The sequence below is a fragment of the Lissotriton vulgaris genome, chromosome 3_2, assembly GCF_964263255.1.
Source record: "Lissotriton vulgaris chromosome 3_2, aLisVul1.2, whole genome shotgun sequence".
Classification (NCBI taxonomy): Eukaryota; Metazoa; Chordata; class Amphibia; order Caudata; family Salamandridae; genus Lissotriton; species Lissotriton vulgaris.
In genome coordinates, this window is record NC_141690.1 from 143432319 (window position 1) to 143454080 (window position 21762).

At 46.7% G+C, this 21762-nt stretch overlaps 1 protein-coding gene across 1 annotated transcript; it reads left to right on the forward strand.

Annotated features, from left to right (window-relative positions):
- The first annotated feature begins 1164 nt into the window (after positions 1-1164).
- MSX1 (msh homeobox 1) lies at positions 1165-6308 on the forward strand. The gene is made up of 2 exons (XM_086964533.1): positions 1165-1696; positions 5302-6308. Exons 1-2 carry the CDS (start codon positions 1276-1278, stop codon positions 5724-5726), a joined length of 846 nt encoding a protein of 281 aa, XP_086820659.1. The 5' UTR covers positions 1165-1275; the 3' UTR covers positions 5727-6308.
- The last annotated feature ends 15454 nt before the right edge of the window (positions 6309-21762 follow it).

The window sequence follows — 21762 nt, forward strand, 5'->3', positions numbered from 1 at the left end:
CAGGCGCCGCCTGTTTATCTTGAGCAGACAACTGGCGGCGTTTCATTTCTGGAGGTCCCTTTCTAATAAAGATAAGCAGCAGATGGGGCATACATCAGCCCCGTCACTGGGATGCGCAGTTTACAGCCTCTACCGTGCACTATAATTACCGCCGCTCCATTCCCACCAAGAGCAGACGCGCACATTAAGTATGCCAAGGTTTAAACTGAGCCCCCTGTGTCCTTCCATGCCCTTCAGTGCTCTGTGGGGGTGGGTTGGCGATACAAACGGCCCATTGCTAGTGTTGTCCAATGGTTGTTGCAAATGCTGACATCGCTTCATATTGTTTCATGTGCCATTCATCTATTAATTCAGTTCACAAACTACCGCTCCAATGATAGGGATTTGTTTATAAGTCCCTTGCGCCGCCGGTATGTCCCTTTTTCCCATATAAAAAGTGACACACGGGGCTTGTGAATGCGCCCCATAGTGCAAAGAGCGAGCCGAAGAGAGGTTATGGCCTTCCAGCCAGAGATGCCGAATGTGGATCTGCGGAACCAGGTTCGAGCCTGTCCTTGGATCCGCTTTCAGTCAGTGAGTCTGGGCATATCTCTTACCCTTCCCGTGCCTACCAAGAAATTAAGGTGTCCTTGTGTAAGGTAACTGGTGCTTATGTAAAGTTCTCCAATACGTTCGCCCTATATAAATCTGCAGGAAAAAAATCGCATTAAAAAAACACACAAAAAACAATTGTGACATCTGCTATTTACGGCGCTTAGAAACACCAGACGTGTTTTGTGAGGTATTGTATGATAACAATGTTTATCGATAACCATGGTGCTTTCCTGAATTCTATCTCTTGCTGCGTTTTGAATGTTGACAGATTACACCTATTGCCATCAAAAAGCCACGGCTGGGGAGAAGCACATAAAAAGAAGAGGGACGAGAGGGGCGCGTCGCGCATGCCGCCTGGAACCCCCAAACCCTCGCACATCCCACCAGCCCCAGTCTCAAGAGCGGTGTCATAAAGCTGGGATCTGAAAGTTTGCCTGCACTCTGCAAACTTCCCTCCAGTCCAGGAGTTTGTGCAGCCGGTAGGTGAAGGAGTTCAGCAGCCAATCGGAAGTTGGCGTCCCTCCCCTCTGCACGCCGATTGGCCAGGGCCGGGCCCCCTGCTTTCCTACCAGTTAGACCAGTTGGTGCCGTGCCCTGGCAGTGACAGTGCTGTGCCAGGATCGCTCGACTGCTGACCCTGCTCCGTGTCCAGCCCGGTGACCCACCCTGCACCCGCTCTGCATGGCCCCCGGTCTCTACATGGCTTCTGTCCAGCTGGGAGTGAAGGCCGAGGAGTCCCCCGCCCTGAACAAGCCCAGGATGCAGTCGGGCCTGAGCCCGCGGGCGGACGAGGAGCCGGACAAGCCCAAGCCTGCGCCCATCCTGCCCTTCAGCGTGGAGGCGCTCATGGCCGACCGCCGGCCGGTCAGCAGGGACCGCGAGCGGTGCAGCCCGGCGGTGCCCCCGCTGCCCGGGCCCTCCCAGACCAGCCCCAAGATGCTCGGGCCGGACTCCCCTGGGTCCCCCCTCTCCGTCAACAGGCACTATTCTATGGGGGGTCTTCTGCATCTCCAGGAGGACGCGCTCATGAAGCCCGAGAGCCCCGAGGCGCCCGAGAGGAGCCCCTGGGCGCAGAGCCCCAAGTTCTCTCCGCCCTCAGCAAGTAAGTGAGCGGTGAACGTGAAACTCTGAGCCTCATACCTGTAAAGTGCCGGCGAGCTACCCTCACGGGGCTGCTCTCACTGGGCAGAGCAATGAATGTCTCTTGAGGAATGCTGACCTGTGCCAAACTGCCCACCTGCCTGTAGAGAACTATTCACGTGTCCTATATGTAGAGAACTGTAGCATCTCTGTAGAAAACCATTCGCATACTCGCCCAATGCCATGTTTACATACTGACCGCTATACCATGTGTGTACACACTGACCCCTATACCATGTGTATACATACCGACACCTATACAAAACTGGTGGTCTCTATTCGTCTCTGCTCATCTGTTTATAGAGGACTGCGCATCTATACGTAGAGAGCTCCTCCTCTATAGAGAAAGAATCACCTATCTGTAAATACCTATTCGTCTATTTAGGGAACTATTCATCCATACGTAGAGAACAACTCTTCTTTGTAGAGAACTACTTATCTCTTTGTAGGGAACTATTCATCTCTCTGTTAATACTTGTTCTTCTATATAGGGACCTATTCATCCATCCGTAGAGAACTACTTAGATCTCGGTAGAGAACTAATGCTCTCTCTCTAGAGAACCACACGTCTGTGTAGAGAACTCATCTCTTTGTAGGGAACTAATTATCTCTATGTAAATACCTATTCGTCTAGTAGTGAACTAATCACCCATAAGTAGAGAATTAATCCCTTATCTGCATATACCTATTTCTGTACGTAGGGAACTTGTCATCCATCTGTAAGAGAACTAACCACCTATCTGTAAATACCTACTCGTCTATGTGGGGAGCTGGTCACCCATCTGTAGAGTACCCATCATCCATTGTAGTGAAATACCGATGCAGCCCCGCATACCCTTCACTCGGTGTGTCGATTACTGCCCCTCTATCTGTTTTATTTGTCAAATCTTTTAAGGGCAACCATAGTCGTGTATAAAAAACTCACGAACCAATGGAAATATATGAACCCGTTGTTCGCAGAATTGCGCAAACTGTTCCTCTATGATAATGCAGACCTACGAAGGAGTACCTGGGGTATATTATGAACAACACTGCACAGTAGACCCCAGTTCATGTGCAAAGGCATATACATACAATATATATAGTGCTAAGAAGAATTAAAGCGAGCTTCATCTCAAATGCAGAAACCTCAGTAGTTCCCATACCAGATCACTCTCAAGGTACTATTAATTCATCTAAACATAATTGTTGACGTGTGGGCACTCACTATAAAACTTGTCACCCACCTGGAGACGCCCATCGATCTCTCTGTACTGAACTATTCATCCAGCTGTACATGATTACTGTGTCTATGTGTATCTATTAACGTATTTGTGTATTCGTATCGTAGAGAGCTACTGATCTGGTGGCATGTTTCTTTGAGCATTCTAATTAACAATAACAAGAAGTGTATGTCGAACTGTCACAGTCTTCTTCATAGTTAGACAGACAAGACAGACAGACCGAAAGATAGATAGACAGATAGATAAGTTCACTCCTAATGGTCCATAAGCATCAACTAGTGATATTTACGCATCTTTCCATCTAGATTTTAAAGTCCCATGTTGTGCCATGTGCTTGCGTGCCTGTCTTCAAGCAACTGTTTGAAGTGCCCTTAATTAGTACATTCATATTCAGCAATCCGCATCTACCTATTCATCCATCTGATGTTAGCTGTGTGGACACATCTATGCGCACTGCCACTCCCTCTGGCTGCTTTCATTAGTTTCTCTGCCTTTGGGTTTATGACTATGGCTCACGTGCTCACCTCTCCGTACAGTATCCGAAGCTCACCGTGCGGATGAGTCCATGTGGACAGCAGCACTGAACACCTGCAGGTCTCAACATCACACAACTGAATTAATATATATATATATATATATATATATATATATATATATATATATATATATATATATATATATATATATATATATATATATATATATGTTTTTAAAAGTGCACGATCATTTTTGTAGTTGTATGGTTTAAAGCTCTGACTGCGCGTCATTGTCAGTGTACACTGATGCATGTCATCATATAAAGCGTATGCTTAAATTTAATGTATCACGTGGTGTTTTATGAACGAGAATTTAGAACGAGAAGTTAAATCTTAAATGCTCCCTTGAGCAGTTTGTATTAAGAACATTTTATTGTCGGGTCAACATTGCATTTTAAAATATGCTGATTACGTTTTATTAAAAATAAACGTTCTACTTTTTCGTGTATAAATTCCTTATAATGCGACATGGGTAATAGTTATAAATTATAAAAAAATATGCATTGTTCAATTACGCGGGGGGAAAAGTTGATGACAGTCAGGTATTATCACTCCAGATTCCTAGGCTGCTCATTAGGAAGAATTCGCGATAATTCCATAGACATTGCATTTTTTTGTATATTTTTAACATCTTAAAGTCGTGATTGAGGTGAAGAAATCCTTTAAAAAAAATCACAGATCAATCGCATTTGAGGAAATACCAACTAACAACACTGACACCTGAGGGTTTATCGTCATATCAGCCCTTTGATAGCTTCTAATAACTGTGTTTACATGTGTCAGTATTATTTAAGGTTTATCAAAAGCAGACAATTATGGCACATACGAAGAGAGCTGTTAGAGCAATGGCTGGGTCTTTTCTAATAAACAGCGAAGCTGAAAATGGTGCCAGTGATTTCCTCTATTTACATTGCGATAAACAAAAACAGGAAATGTTCAGACCAATATGGAAGTTCACAAGTTTCAAGTGTGTGTTCTTGAGTCAATTGTTGGCCTGTTGGAATTTAGACATCAGAACTGTTATAAAGGTAATTCTGGGTAATTCATGTTGAATCACAGGGCTGGTTGCTGGAGTTAAATTGTGGTGTTTAGTTTTAATTGGCGCATTTTAATCCAGTGTGTGTTCCGATCTTTTTTCTGCCCGACACATATAGGTTCACGGCCCACAAGCCAAATGACACAACTATTTAGGGGAAATCATTTACCAATCATACAATATAATATCCATTAAATCATTTGTTTCAAGTCCTTACATCTTCATAACGTTTTGTGGAGAACTCTGCACAAATCTACAGTTTCCTACAATTAACAGTCTCTAAAAGTGAAGCAGTTTTCGGCGAGCATCCAGGCCATGCATTTTTGCAAAAAAGAACGACATCGCAACAAATGTACATGTTATACTTTTAAAACTGTATATCACATAGATTTGCCCAGCCATAAGGCCTTACCGCCTTTTTGTTAGGTACTATCTTTCTCAAAGATGACAAGTTTTTAAAATGTAGTTAGCCTCGCTCTAAATTGCAGTAAAGCCCAAATTTTGTTACAACCAATTGAGCACAAATAATATTTTAAAGCGTCACACAAAGAGAAGAATGCAAGAAACTGTTTGCAAACTTGAGTGTCTTAGTTACCTGTTCACATCTCACATGTCTTTGCTGGACCATACCGTTGCTTCTTCAGGAGCATTGCACACAGCTTGATTGCTTAACAGAATGTCTAGTTACACTTTATGAAATACATGAATGTTGTGATATACAGTGGCGTTATTGTGTTGCTAAATCTGCTGCTCCTTTTCCTCCCCACCATAGGAAGGCTGAGCCCCCCTGCCTGCACCCTCCGGAAGCACAAGACCAACCGGAAGCCGCGCACGCCTTTCACGACCTCGCAGCTCCTCGCGCTGGAGCGGAAGTTCCGCCAAAAGCAGTACCTGTCGATTGCCGAGCGCGCGGAGTTCTCGGGCTCCCTCAGCCTCACCGAGACTCAGGTGAAGATCTGGTTCCAGAACCGCCGAGCCAAAGCCAAGAGGCTGCAGGAGGCCGAGCTGGAGAAGCTCAAGATGGCTGCCAAGCCCATGATGCCCCCGGCCTTCGGCCTCTCCTTCCCCCTTGGGTCGCCCGTCCACGCTGCCTCACTCTACGGGCCGAGTGCACCCTTCCACAGGTCCAGCATGCCCATGTCGCCCATGGGACTCTACGCCGCGCACGTGGGCTACAGCATGTACCACCTGACATAGGGCAGTCTGGACCCATCTCGGACCTTTCTGATGCAGCACTTTCTGACGTGGGCCCCCCTGGCCTCGCCTTCCTTTGAGGGTACACAGACACAGGTGTGAGATGTGCTGAGGTGATGCCGTCTCTGTATTTAACACTTGCAAAAATGCATCGATCTGCACTCCTCCATGGGATATTTTCATAAGAATGGGCCTCGTCCCTTTTGTGCAATGGCCACATTTCCAGTTACATTCACAGAAACGTCCAGCATTGAAGCTCAGCACGGCTCAGGACATTGTGAACAGGCCATTTCTGTCACACTTTGCTATGAATTCTTTCAGACATTGCGGATTTTCCCTGAGTGTGGCAGGATCTTCAACATTTCGAGAGCTATCACCGACACTACAAAAAAGGGATTCAGAGCACAATCTCTGGACATAGAGAGGTGGCATGATACACAATCACTGCGCTCTTGCCGAACAGCACTGTTATCGTGTGCACATGGACCTGCATTAGTCCCTTGGGTAGGGGCTGTGTAATATTTTGTATATTTGAAAAATATTATCATTTATATTATAGCTATATTTGTTAAATAAATTAATTTTAAGCTACCTTTCCTGTACCTTGTTTAATTTTTGCAGTGTATGTGTTCGATTGCGAGTTCACAAAAGCTCACACGGTGTCCAACACATACAACAGTGGGCGAGGGCGTGTTTTGAGGTACTCTACTACTGATAACACTTTGGTTTGTTAAGATCGTTTTGATTTGACCACAGTGCATGCTTCTATGTGCATTCATGTATTCAGTCATTTATTGGCAGCAACTGTACAAATGAAGATTGTTTCATGTTTCTTAAAGACCTTCCCAAGATCACAGATGTTTATTACTACCAAAGTTCTCACAGCAGTTGTTCCTAACAGAAGTTATCCCAACGCTGTCCACATGTACACCTCAGAAGTCCTAAACACTGTAATGGTATTGACCATGCCCGCACATCTTTGCAGGGTGCACTGAAATGGTTGCAAATATATATATATATATATATATATATATATATATATATATATATATATATATATATATACACACACACACACACTTTTCTAGGTTAGACAGGTAATAATAACCTAGGGCCTTATTTATGAAGGCCTTGCGCCACCGGTGCGTCACTTTTTCCATGTTAAAAGTGACGCAAAAGTGGCGCAAGACCTTCATAAATAAGGCCCCTAGTGTTTATGACTGCTTGGCACGACTGATGACGATTTCAGGCACGAGGGCCTGGTTACGTGGAAGCACATTCCCGTAGGCAGTGGCATAACAATTGTTTAAGCTGCTGGCAAAGCCAGGTTATATTTCAAGGGCTGTGCGGTGGTCAAGCCGCCCACCCCTTGGGAAGCATCGCTGGCCCTTGCAGTCGACATCCAAAAGCCGAGCCTAGCTCCCCGGGTGCTGCAGGTCGAGGCGTACCCGGGGCTGCAGCGAGTTTGTAGCTGACAGATCTTGTTTTGTGTGCTGGGCTCAGCTGCTGAATCATGCTGTGCACAGCTTAGTAAATAATGTAGGTACACTGACCAGTCATGACCTGCAGGAAGAGTATGAAAGGGGGAGCAGTGAATAGGCTAGCCCATGTGTGTGCTTCCAAATCTCTTTGATCCCTTGAATGCCAATCGACTCTGATTCACCAGGTCTGCCTGAAGCCACCCGAGTGACGTGGTCGCATTTTCTGCCATGTGCTTTCAGAGATGATTGTGGATGTATTCATTTTCACGGTCGTTTGTCTCAAACTGTACTTTTAGGGTTTGATCGAGGCGTGGCTGGGCCTCTTTGTGCAGTAGTTAACACTGGCATTGTATTGACACCTGGGATTCAGCGTCATTAGGAAAAGGGACAAGTTGGAGACTCACGGAAAAAGAACTTTCCGAGGCTTCCAGTTAGGTCATCACGGTGACAGCATGGAAGAAAGTCAGCTCGAGGCTCATGCGATGTATCGGGCTGGCTCGAGCGCCCATCTTTTCAGAATTGTCATTCCTAGCCTTGTGCGTACAGCGAAAGACGCACGTGCGGCATCTGGGCAATGTTTACAAAGCGCGCGCGCTTGTTTCATAGGAGCAGTAGGAGGCTGGTTTCATTGAGGAAGCAACTGGATAGCCAGACATCCTCTGAACCCCAGCGAACGACAGTCCTCTGTCCTTTCTCGCAACGATGGCTGCCCCTCGTGTACTTCCTTTCAAATGAAAGGACAGGCATTCAGAGACTGAGAGTCATGCTCATTTTAGGATCTGCATCGAACCTTCAAAAAGTAGTACCCCAGTTAAGCGTTTCAGAGTAGCAGACTAGCAGTGGTCGAACAACCCTCTTCATGTTAGCTAAAGATGTTGCGCAGACATGCAGATGATGTAGCCAGATTTTCTGGTTTAATATTCTCGGTCTCAAAGGACCGCTTAATTAGTTTTTGATATAGCGCTGAGAAGTCCGCGACTTTCGCTGAGCTGCAGCAGGCTCATGTGTGGGATACATTTCCAAAATATACGAAAGTCGATGCAGATACAACTTAAAATGTACCAAGACAGCGTGAGCGTTGAAAAACCTGCGCAGTAATGAAGTGCGTGTGTCTACTACGCAATCCGTTGATCAAGAAAGTTAAACTTTCTTTCTGAAACATTTCAGAGAGAACGCAGATTCTTTCAAGCGCGGAAGGTTACACTCATTGGCACGCGGAACCAGGGCCACTCTCCGCCAGCGGACCCCCTGTCCCCCCTCCTCCCCTGTCTCGTCAGCCGGAGAGAGCAGACAGCGGCGCCTGCGAGCGGTGCAGCTGACTCTCATATGAGCCCATTGTAGGTGTGACAGGCTCCGAGAATGCCATAAATTCTCCCAGCGGTGCCGTTTCAGGCCCCGGCTATATGAATGGTAAAGCCTGCAAAATATTTGCAGAAGGGTTGATTTTTTGTTGTTGTCCGCTGTCTGTGGGACTGCCTCTTTACAGGTTTAATTTTCAACATTTCTAAAGATTTTTTTTCGTCTGAGACACAGTCAGAGCAAAATAATTGCAGTAATGAGCTAAGGCAATCTTCTGCAGACACGCCATGGCTCCAGCGAGGCTGTAGCTGGGGGCAAGGCGGAACTTCTATCATAGAACACATATCACTGATTGTTCACAATGATGTCTTCATAAACCACTTCTGGCATATCCTAGGCGCCTTCCTGGCGCTCTCTCTCTCCCTCCCCCCTCCCCTCTTGCGCTCTGTCCTTTATTTTGTGTTTTCTTCCTTGCTCTGCCTTTCTTGTCTCTGTTTTTATCTTTCTTTTGCTACTTGTTCTTCATATCTTTCATTATTTTTATCTTTAATTCTTATGTGGTGCTTCTTGTTAGCCATATTTTCCTTTTATATTTCTGTCTCTCATTTCTCTGCATGTTTTTTCTATTTTCCAGGTTTGTTTCTTTTTGTCTTGCTTTCTTCTATTTTTTGCTCACTACTTATTTGTTCTGACTTTTAAGACTTTTACTCCTCCAACGATTTCTTTTGTTTCTTCTTTCTTATCTATCTATCTGTCTGTCTATCTATCTATCTATCTATCTATCTATCTATCTATCTATCCATCTATTTACTATCTTTCTCTCGCCTTTTCCCTGCCTTTTTTACCCTTTTATCTTTTTCTATATTTCTTCCTTCCAGTTTCTTTTATTTCCAATATCCTTGATTTTATCTTGTTCACAAACTTACTTCCTTCCTTCCTTCCTTCCTTCCTTCCTTCCTTCCTTCCTTCCTTCCTTCCTTCCTTCCTTCCTTCCTTCCTTCCTTCCTTCCTTCCTTCCTTCCTTCCTTCCTTCCTTCCTCCCCTCTCTCCCTCCATTTCCATGCAACGTGCTCCCTCCATTTCCATGCAATATATATTCTACGCTATAAAGTTAGCCCCTGAAAGAATAAGGAGTGGCGTGACTTGTTTATCCGCTCCCCCTCTGCGATGAGTCAGTCCGTACATTGCATCCTCACAGCTTGAAGTTACTGTACTCCACCAAAACACCCGGGCAGGAGGAATGCTGCTCCATGCAATGCTTCTGAGGGCTGACACTGCGCATGCGTTTCGATATTAAATGCAGCGTGTGCGCGTGAAGACGCCTTTCTTCAGCTTGCTGTCTATCTGTCGGTTTTCACTCTAGTGTCTCTCTCGCACAGGCCGTGCTGGGGTGCAGGAACACCCCGCAATCACACAGGCACATCCGCGCCGTCAGTCTGACTGTTGTCTCTGCGTTCTGCTGGAGTTGATATAAACGTTTCTTCACAGAGAACTCAGTTAATTAGAAAGGTCAAACAGATCAAAAGGCTGGAGCCAGCCGAAGGTCCCTCAAGGCTCTGAGCTCCTTGTTGGGAACACGTTTGACTCTTTCCTTAATTACAACAGCCTGGCATTCCTGAGCTTCTGTTGAGCGTACAGGGGGTTGTCAATAACCAAAGAGCAGGCTTCCCAAATATAGCACCGTCAGTGAGTTGTCTGTCCTTTGCCTTTATTACAAAATTATGAAAAATCATGTACGTATTTGAGTCTCAGCCATGCTTTAAGGTAACATTATTACCATGGTGATATGCAATGTAATCAACCACAAGGCTAAAGGCGTTTTGATTTTGGTAATGTCACCAAAACCATAAGATGTCATTATTTGACCCATCTGGCATTTTTCTAAATACTATATGGTTTGAAGCATATCTACTGAAAATTGTTTGTGTATTTTTTAAATTTGGGTGCTTTTTAACAAAATGCATCACGACAAATACTTATTTCACAGGCAAGCGTGAAATATCAAAATATGTAACTTCTCTATGTGAAAAATGGTGTCAACATATTAATGACTACCCTCAGGTCCCTCTGCAGAGTTTAACCATTGTTAGGGTCACAAGGCTTATGTGACAAGAGATCTAAATCACAAAGGAAGGTTATTTAAATGATGTTCTACTAGTGACAAATTATGTGTTACTTTCTCTGGCAGTATTATAAGCAGCGCCGCTGGAAGTATGTGATTGCGCGACCTGCGAATTTATAGATTGGCCGCGTTTACCATATAATCTGCAGATTGTAACAACACAAAATTTGGTTATAGCTCAAACGGCTGGAAAGTTGTTAAAAATGCAGCAACATGTGTTGCCATGCAGCAAAAAGTTGTTTGAAAAGGTTCACTGGTTGCTAATAGCTATATGTGGGCAACAGCAGCCAGAGCAGGTAAGTACTGTGGGGCGGGGCTAGGGGGAGGGTGGAGGGGGGATGTCGACGACGGAATAGAGAAAATTAAATAAATTCTATTCCATCGTCCATCGACATCCCCCCGCCTAGCCCCGCCACACTTACCTGCTCCGGCCGCTGCTGTATGTGGGTGTTAAAATGAGGTGCAATTTATGTCCAAAAACTTTCAACAAGAGTTAAAGTGACACAATTATGAGGTAATAGTATCACAAAATGTTTGGCATTACGCAGCATAATTTACCTTTCCTTGTCGCATAATTTGCTGAACCCTGCCACATAATATGGGCCTCCCCTGCCCCAGAATTCCAGTGGACCTGATTATAAGCATCCATTAAAGCTAGAAGGAACATTTTTTGTGAAATATGCAAATGTTGTGGTAAATTATGTGGCCCATAAGATATATGTATGTATGTATGTATGTATGTATGTATGTATGTATGGTTAATATGGTCGATGCTGCAGCCACAGTCACATACAACCTTTGGTTATAACCATTCTTTTAGCAACTATTTATTCATGAATGATAAACATAAGCATTCTAACTCCAATTAGGGCCCATTGTTAGCTGTCCTTTAAAGAAAAGTTATTTTAAAGCACAGTACACCCACATTACAGGTGTGATATGTTCTTATATTCCCATCTTCAGGCTCTAGGGACACTTACTGACCACTTGACCTTCAGCTTCAAGGTTTATGATGCTACCAGAACCCTGCACTGTGAGGGGAATATTGGAGTATTTTATAGGCTACCTATTATGTATTGTCTACATGAAGTGCTTTACAGATGCATTTATATATATAAATATCTATCAGTAATTATGTAAATGCATAGATAAATGAAATGCCCCTGTCGTTCATTAGTACATTGGAAATCATCAAGGGGTTCTGTGAAGTCCGAATTCCTTTTTATTAATTTAATGGTAATTCAGCTCCAACTTAACTACATAATTATTTTTCACATCTTTTATTAGAATCAAACAGTTACTGTTTTAAATCAGCATTTACATGTTTTGAAAAACATACATTTGAAGCTAAGTACCCTAAAAAAACATTCAATAGGAAAAAATAAACAAAGGACAATCCATATGCTTAATATGATCCGATATTACCATATCTAGTTCTTGTGACATTTAAAAACAGCATGGTCTTCGGCATAATGGTGTATAATGTCCGTAAAACCCCCACTTTGGCCGAATATGACCATTTTATATGGTTACCCGTTGCACCCAGGGCAGTACAAATCCCAGAATAATTAGAGAATGAGTTATCAATGACGATGCATGCGAGAGTTTGTAAACAAAAAATGTGAGAGGGAATTTAGAAGTTGAAAACATTTTAACGGGAATGCTCCCAGGCTCTGGGTCCTCTTGTAATATCTACCGACTCCCGCCTTTAGCTCAACCCCAGGCTGCTCAATTAAAGTCAGGGGCGAACAATTAATAAAAAGGTAATGACAATGGGAGGGGAATCACACGGATGAGCGGCCCGACTGAAAGGGGCAACAAAAGAGCAAAGGGGATTTGCCGGCTCGCTTTAAAGGGGGGAATTGGCTTTTCTTTTCCTTGCCTCGAGCTCAGTCAGTAAATAAAATTCACTTTTGTGGCCTTTTGTGCCCTTCAAGGGGATCTCGGCGGGTAGCGGAAAGTGGGAATCGGTGTTTCTCTTTCAACTGGAGGGCGCTGGCGCCAGGCTGCCCCGGAGAGGCCGGGCGGGCAGGCGGAGCGGGCTGCGAGCAATGTCCCCCGCGGTCCGGCTGCTCCTCCCAGAGCGCTGGAGCGCTTGAGAGACGGAGCGCAGAGCTCTGGACTGACGGGGCACGGCATCAGCAGGCGAGGAGAGAGCGACAGGGCACGTGTTTCCTCAGAAACGGGCCTTAGAGTACCAGAGTGCCACAGGAAGAGACACAACACTCGAAATGCAGGGTCCACGCATGCAAGACACCCACCCTGCACATGAGAAGAGTGGGGGAGGGTCCACGCATGCAAGGCACCGACCCAGCACGTGAGAAGAGTGAGGCAGGGTCCAGGCAGACAAGGCACCGACCCAGCCCGCGAGAAAAGTGAGGCAGGGTCCAGGCAGGCAAGGCACCCACCCTGCACATAAGAAGAGTGGGGCAGGGTCCACGCATGCAAGACAACGACCCAGCACGTGAGAAGAGTGAGGCAGGGTCCACGCATACAAGGCACCGACCAGCACGTGAGAAGAGAGAGACAGGGTCCACGCATGCAAGACAACGACCCAGCATGAGTGAAGAGTGAGGCAGGGTCCACGCACACAAGGCACCCACCCTGCACATAAGAAGAGTGGGGCAGGGTCCACGCATGCAAGACAACGACCCAGCACGTGAGAAGAGTGAGGCAGGGTCCACGCATGCAAGGCACCCACCCAGCACGTGAGAAGAGAGAGACAGGGTCCACGCATGCAAGGCACCGACCCAGCACGTGAGAAAAGAGAGACAGGGTCCACGCATGCAAGGCACCGACCCAGCACGTGAGAAGAGAGAGACAGGGTCCACGCATGCAAGGCACCCACCCAGCACGTGAGAAGAGAGAGACAGGGTCCACGCATGCAAGTGACCGCCCCAGCACGTGAGAAGAGAGAGACAGGGTCCACGAATGCAAGGCACCCACCCTGCACATGAGAAGAGTGAGGCAGGGTCTGCGCATGCAAGACAACGACCCAGCACGTGAGAAGAGTGAAGCAGGGTCCAGGCATGCAAGTGACCGCCCCAGCACGTGAGACGAGAGAGACAGGGTCCACGCATGCAAGGCACCCACCCTGCACATGAGAAGAGTGAGGCAGGGTCTGCGCATGCAAGGCACCGACCCAGCACGTGAGAAGAGTGAAGCAGGGTCCAGGCAGGCAAGGCACCAACCCAGCACGTGAGAAAAGTGAGGCAGGGTCCACGCATGCAAGGCACCGACCCAGCACGTGGGAAGAGTGAGACAGGGTCCAAGCATGCAAGATACCGACCCAGCACGTGAGAAGAGTGAGGCAGGGTCCACGCATGCAAGACTCCGACCCAGCACGTGAGAAGAGTGAGACAGGGACCACGCATGCAAGGCACCGACCCAGCACGTGAGAAGAGTGAGGCAGGGTCCACGTATGCAAGGCTCTGACCCAGCACGTGAGAAGAGAGAGACAGGGTCCACGCATGCAAGACAAAGACCCAGCACGTGAGAAGAGTGAGACAGGGTCCACGCATGCAAGGCACCGACCCAGCACGTGAGAAGAGTGAGGCAGGGTCCACGCATACAAGGCACCGACCCAGCACGTGAGAAGAGTGAGACAGGGTCCACGCATGCAAGGCACTCACTCAGCACGTGAGAAGAGTGAGGAAGGGTCCACGCATGCAAGACACCGACCCAGCACGTGAGAAGAGTGAAGCAGGGTCCACGCATGCAAGACAACAACCCAGCACGTGAGAAGAGTGAGACAGGGTCCACACATGCAAGGCACCGACCCAGCACGTGAGACGAGTGAGACAGGGTCCATGCATGCAAGACACCGACCCAGCACGTGAGAAGAGTGAGACAGGGACCACTCATGCAAGGCACCCACCCAGCACGTGAGAAGAGTGAGGCAGGGTCCACGCATGCAAGACACCGACCCAGCACGTGAGAAGAGTGAAGCAGGGTCCAGGCAGGCAAGGCACCGACCCAGCACGTGAGAAAAGTGAGGCAGGGTCCACGCATGCAAGACACCGACCCAGCACGTGAGAAGAGTGAGACAGGGACCACGCATGCAAGGCACCGACCCAGCACGTATGCAAGGCACCGACCCAGCACGTAAGAAGAGTGAGGCAGGGTCCACGCATGCAAGGCACCGACCGAGCACGTGAGAAGAGTGAAGCAGGGTCCACGCATGCAAGGCACCGACCGAGCATGTGAGAAGAGTGAGGCAGGGTCCACGCATGCAAGGCACCGACCGAGCACGTGAGAAGAGTGAAGCAGGGTCCAGGCAGGCAAGGCACCGACCCAGCACGTATGCAAGGCACCGACCCAGCACGTAAGAAGAGTGAGGCAGGGTCCACGCATGCAAGGCACCGACCGAGCACGTGAGAAGAGTGAAGCAGGGTCCACGCATGCAAGGCACCGACCGAGCATGTGAGAAGAGTGAGGCAGGGTCCACGCATGCAAGGCACCGACCGAGCACGTGAGAAGAGTGAAGCAGGGTCCAGGCAGGCAAGGCACCGACCCAGCACGTGAGAAAAGTGAGGCAGGGTCCACGCATGCAAGACACCGACCCAGCACGTGAGAAGAGTGAGACAGGGACCACGCATGCAAGGCACCGACCCAGCACGTATGCAAGGCACCGACCCAGCACGTAAGAAGAGTGAGGCAGGGTCCATGCATGCAAGGCACCGACCGAGCACGTGAGAAGAGTGAAGCAGGGTCCACGCATGCAAGGCACCGACCGAGCATGTGAGAAGAGTGAGGCAGGGTCCACGCATGCAAGGCACCGACCGAGCACGTGAGAAGAGTGAGGCAGGGTCCATGAATGCAAGGCACCGACCCAGCACGTGAGAAGAGTGAGGCAGGGTCCACGCATGCAAGGCACCGACCCAGCACGTGGGAAGAGTGAGACAGGGTCCAAGCATGCAAGATACCGACCCAGCACGTGAGAAGAGTGAGGCAGGGTCCACGCATGCAAGACTCCGACCCAGCACGTGAGAAGAGTGAGACAGGGACCACGCATGCAAGGCACCGACCCAGCACGTGAGAAGAGTGAGGCAGGGTCCACGTATGCAAGGCTCTGACCCAGCACGTGAGAAGAGAGAGACAGGGTCCACGCATGCAAGACAAAGACCCAGCACGTGAGAAGAGTGAGACAGGGTCCACGCATGCAAGGCACCGACCCAGCACGTGAGAAGAGTGAGGCAGGGTCCACGCATACAAGGCACCGACCCAGCACGTGAGAAGAGTGAGACAGGGTCCACGCATGCAAGGCACTCACTCAGCACGTGAGAAGAGTGAGGAAGGGTCCAAGCATACAAGACAACAACCCAGCACGTGAGAAGAGTGAGACAGGGTCCACGCATGCAAGGCACCGACCCGGCACGTGAGAAGAGTGAGACAGGGTCCACGCATGCAAGGCACTCACTCGGCACGTGAGAAGAGTGAGGAATGGTCCACGCATGCAAGACACCGACCCAGCACGTGAGAAGAGTGAAGCAGGGTCCACGCATGCAAGACAACAACCCAGCACGTGAGAAGAGTGAGACAGGGTCCACACATGCAAGGCACCGACCTAGCACGTGAGACGAGTGAGACAGGGTCCATGCATGCAAGACACCGACCCAGCACGTGAGAAGAGTGAGACAGGGACCACTCATGCAAGGCACCCACCCAGCACGTGAGAAGAGTGAGGCAGGGTCCACGCATGCAAGACACCGACCCAGCACGTGAGAAGAGTGAAGCAGGGTCCAGGCAGGCAAGGCACCGACCCAGCACGTGAGAAAAGTGAGGCAGGGTCCACGCATGCAAGACACCGACCCAGCACGTGAGAAGAGTGAGACAGGGACCACACATGCAAGGCACCGACCCAGCACGTATGCAAGGCACCGACCCAGCACTTAAGAAGAGTGAGGCAGGGTTCACGCATGCAAGGCACCGACCGAGCACGTGAGAAGAGTGAAGCAGGGTCCACGCATGCAAGGCACCGACCGAGCATGTGAGAAGAGTGAGGCAGGGTCCACGCATGCAAGGCACCGACCGAGCACGTGAGAAGAGTGAAGCAGGGTCCAGGCAGGCAAGGCACCGACCCAGCACGTGAGAAAAGTGAGGCAGGGTCCACGCATGCAAGACACCGACCCAGCACGTGAGAAGAGTGAGACAGGGACCACGCATGCAAGGCACCGACCGAGCACGTGAGAAGAGTAATGCAGGGTACAGGTTACTGGACAGACAGTGCCCCGAGCGCCAGCTAGACAGTGCATTGGCAAGTGACGGGTAAGTCACTCGTTACTAGTGGCGCCATTAGGTAGAGGTGGGCACCATGGGGCCGCTGCCCCATCTGTAGAGGTCCTGACCTCCTCTTGTGTCCCACTTCCGCAACAGCCACAACCAGCCAGCAGAAACAGACACTGCCCTCTGAGCCTGGGAACAGCTTTTTTCCTGTTTACATTTCACGTTTCACTTACTCTTATATTCCCTAAGTGCATTCGCTTTTTTATGCAACATATTACTCATGTATAGTTAGTTTCTAGTGTAAAAAGAGCCACTTCTAGGGAGCTGTGGGGGTTCAGGTTGTGGGTGGGGTATGATTGAGAGCTGTGGAGATCAGGGAGAATGCAGTGCAAAGTTCTCACAGTCCCTCTCAGGGGTTGGAACACGTGAAAGCGCAGGGCCCATTAGTTCTAGACCTGTTCTAGAGACATAATCCGATGATTCTTTTTAACAGCCTGGAAGTGTAGAGGGGAGACGATTTGTCCGTAAGCCAACCAATTAACATTCCCCTTGGACACATAGTAACCACAAGGAACTATACAAAGTTAGTTTGATTTATTACAAAGCCCACAATAACTGAACATAAAGGCACCTTAAGATGAGACTGTAAAAATACATCGAAATTAGCATAAATCCAAAGCTGCGTATCCAATTGAGACGATGTAGCATAAACTATACAATTAGTTCAAAAAGCAGAATGCAGAGGATCAGAAAGCACAAGTCCACATTTCCCTGCATCAAAGTTGATGAACAAAGTGCATTGATCTGTCTCTATGTTAAGACTAAAGTGACATCCCTACTTAACTTTCTTCAGGAAGAAGGAAAAAGGTGTCAGCATGTGGAGTCTTCCCTAGAAGTCTCTCCACAGTTAATAAGTCATGTAGCATCACGCTACAGAGACAGAGCTTGTTCTCAGGTGCTCTCTCTCCGAAGGCAGAAGAAGTGGGGCACTTTCCCTACTCCCTTCATCAAGTTATTCGTGGATAACTTTCCCAAGATTCATTTCAGGTCATGCCATCTCCTCTGAGTACAATCCAAAAGGTGTTTTTCCATGGACAAGGGTGTTCTTTCCTTGCAACAATTTGTCTGTGGTTCCCAGGCCTTCTCCTGCGCGAAACACAACGACCTTCCTTTATCAACTCAAGCCACACAAATGTAACTTCTTCTCTTCTTGCCTGACTAGTAAAACAAAGGCATTATTCTAGCTAACGGGAATGCTTCTTTCACCTGCAACACAAAACGTGAGAAAAAACAAATTCTACAGCATATGAAATTCGAACTGTTAATTCTAAAGCAAGAGTTTTCAGGGAACTGCAAACGCCTTGTATGGTATCATCTGCCTTACACCCCAGTACCTCCTCTTCCCCAAGACACAACAACAGCAGCTAAAGACCAAGTAAGGTTTCTATGCCATCGCAGGATTTCCACATGAGCTAGGTGCCATGGATCATGTGCAACTGGTTCCCCTGCAGAAACATTACATCTGTACAGGAACAGGAAGCGCACCTACTCTTTCAACATCCATATGCCACATGCCTATATGGCTTTCCACAAAACACAGCACATGTGGCCTATTTCCTGGCTGCATTGTCACAAATACCACACTGTGCTACAGTAGATAAATGACACATTTGCCATGCATTGCACAGCCACAGCAATGCAATGAGGAACAAAGGATTGTAAAATAACAATATGAGCTGGAGGTTTTTTGAATTTTTAAAAAACTTTTACTATTATATATGTGTATATATATATATATATGTATATATATATATATCCAAACAAAAAGACGTGCGCAATTCGCCACGCCACACGGACCACACCAGCATACTTGACAGAGTTCTTTTATTTGAGAAAATACAGGCATAACGCGTTTCGAGTTTCAGCAACTCTTTTTCAAATGCCATCAGCTACCATGTTCTTGGGTTCGTTAGGGTTTTAATAACGTGACTCTAAAAACAGTGAAAAGGGACTTGAGTCCATTCCTTCCAGTTAAAGGGACAGCAGTTCAGGAATTTTATCCACGCTCCTTTCCAAGCATAACAGCAGAGGTGAGTACTTCACAATGTGCAAGGTTTACGAGTAAACCCCACAGTGGTGCTTATATCTCAGTTACCTCTGTTGTTCAACTTCAAAACTTCGTATTCGTTCGTCAGGGACTACATTGCCCAGAATACTCCATTGTTGCCTTCACATTTACACTGTTTTTCACTGCCTATTATGGTAAAAGCCAAATTGTACAAAGTGTCCCGAGTGCAAATCATGCATTCAAAAGGAGAGAGTTCCATACCTCGGTTTTCATTATACTATTAGCATTTCACTACCACGTAGATGTCATGTAGCTTTTCATGTTTCCCCAATTGTAGCTTCAAGTGTGTCGTATATATATTACTTCGAATCTTCTAGCCCTCTGGTTCCCTTCTGGCAGAAGTCACGGCACAGCAGCAGGTAAGTTTTCAAAAGTTTTATTTTTCACACACCATGTGCAAGATTACGTGCAAGATAGGACGGCCTACGCGTTTCGGCTTCTGCAGCCTTCCACTGGACCATATCCACTCGAAATCCAGTACACGAGAAAAAAAACTCACTGGTGCCGTGGCCTCGTATTTCAGAAAGACGCTTTATTTTCAACGGGTGCCCAACGCGTTTCGGAGTTACTTCACTCCTTGATCACGGGTAACGTTTTGCAAGTGAATTTACATTTTTAAAGGTACAGTGGTTCTGTTTGTCATAAACATAGAAGAAACATTCCGGGAAACATTTCAAAAAGTAAAGTTTTGACAGAAAGTTAACTTTGGATTAATGGGCATTTAGCAGCGATTTGTATAATAATAAGGAAAATAAAAAGCAATTTGTGCTTTATATGTGAGTACAAAAGGGCATTGTGAATTTATTGTCCCCAAGTGGGGTTGCATACTTTCAAAAGAAATGAACATCTTTCTATTAACTCTATCACATCAATCATGCCCCAATTTGTAATTCATTATCTTCAGAAAAAGGAGATGTAGACCCTAATTGCATTATCTTCCCACCAAATAATGGATGAGCTCCAATTCCATCAAGTCAACTGCATTGAATTTTAACCAATCTTCTCATCTGTAACAAAACCATAATATTTATAATTATTAAAAATAGAAACCACTGTGTGTAACACAAAAAGTGAAAAAAGAAACTTGATAAAAACATTAAAAACAGAGCAACAACAGAGAGGTACGGTTCAGGTTAGTTCATTCCTTATCTCAGGTGTATTGCCATTTCCTTGTCCTGATTTAGCCCAAAAGGGTTCATGGTATTATACTTAATTATCATTCTGGATTCCAGTGTGCGTAACTCCAATAACCGATTCCCTCCCCTTTCCTTTAGATGGACCCAGTCTAACACACAAAATTTTAACAGATTTTGGTTTTGTTTGTGTGTCGTGCTGAAATGGCAGGCAACTGGGTACTGTTTATCGTTATTGGCAATAGCTCTTAGATGTTCGAGGATGCGTAATTTGACCTTTTTAATAGTGCTACCTTTAGTGCATATACTGCATAATCTGTTTCACAATTAAAGTGTCTCATAATTTTGAAGGCAGGTTTTTCTGAACAGAGTTTTACTGATTTGCAGTTAGTACTAAATCTGCACGCCTTGCGTTTAGTGCAGGTATAGAAGACTTGTATCGGGTTGGCTTTCTTAGTATCTTTGATCCTACTAGTCATTAGGGTGTCCTTGAGAGATCTATTTTTCCTGAAGGTTAGTGAAGGGAAATTCCCAATACTTTCTTTTAGATCTTCATCTAACTTCAAAATTTCCCAAAATTTAATCAGGCTCCTCCGTACTACCCATGATTGTGTATTGTACGTAGTTATGAACCTAATCTGACTGTTCGATTCTTCAGGGGGTTTATTGTTAAAGAGGTCTTCTCTTTGAACTTTGGATACCTTCTCAACAGCTGCATTAATGGTATCTGTACTGTAACCCCTTTCGCCAAATCTCTGAAGCATTACCTTTTTTTCTTCTTCAAAATCCCTCTCTGTACTACAGTTCCGTTTGGCCCTCAGAAGTTCGCCATACGGGATACTGTTAATCAGATTCCTGGGGTCGCAGCTCTGGGCTAGTAACAAGCTGTTCCCCGCTGTTGATTTCCTATGCAGTTTGCTCTCAATTGTGTTTCCTGCTATTCTCAAATTTAGGTCTAGAAATTGAATTTCATTAGTGCGCATCTCACAAGTAAATTGTAAGTTTAGAGCGTTATCATTCAGCCTCTGTATGAATTCTACTGCCTGACTTTGGTCACCATCCCAGATACAGAAGATGTCATCAATGCACCTGACCCAGAGGACGACGTGATCTCGATATTGGGGGGTCACCCGGACGACCTGCTCCTCCCACCAGCCGAAGTAAAGACCAGCAAAACTGGGGTCGAAGCAGGTCCTCATCGCTGTCCCCTGGGTCTGTCTGTACATAATTTTATTAAACAGGAAGTAGTTGTTTTTCAGGCAGATGGATATCATTTCTATGATCATTTCTGAGTGTAATAGGAACGACAAAGACCTTCCTTTCAAAAAATGTCTGCAAGCGTCTATACCCTCATTCTGTGGAATGCTCGTGTAGAGGCTGCATACATCCATGGTCATTAGTGTGTAAATTTTCTTCCATTCAATAGCTTTGATTTTGATTAGGAAGTCCCTGGTGTCTTTTATGTATGCAGGTAACGCTTGTACGAATGGCTGTAAAAAGTGGTCAACATACTTGGAAACATTCTCAAGGGAACTCCCACGGGAGGATACAATCGGTCTTCTCGTGGTCTAGTGGCATTCTTATGAATCTTGGGTAAGAGGTAGAGAATGGGAATTATGGGGTCCTTACAGCGTAGGAATAAATATTCATT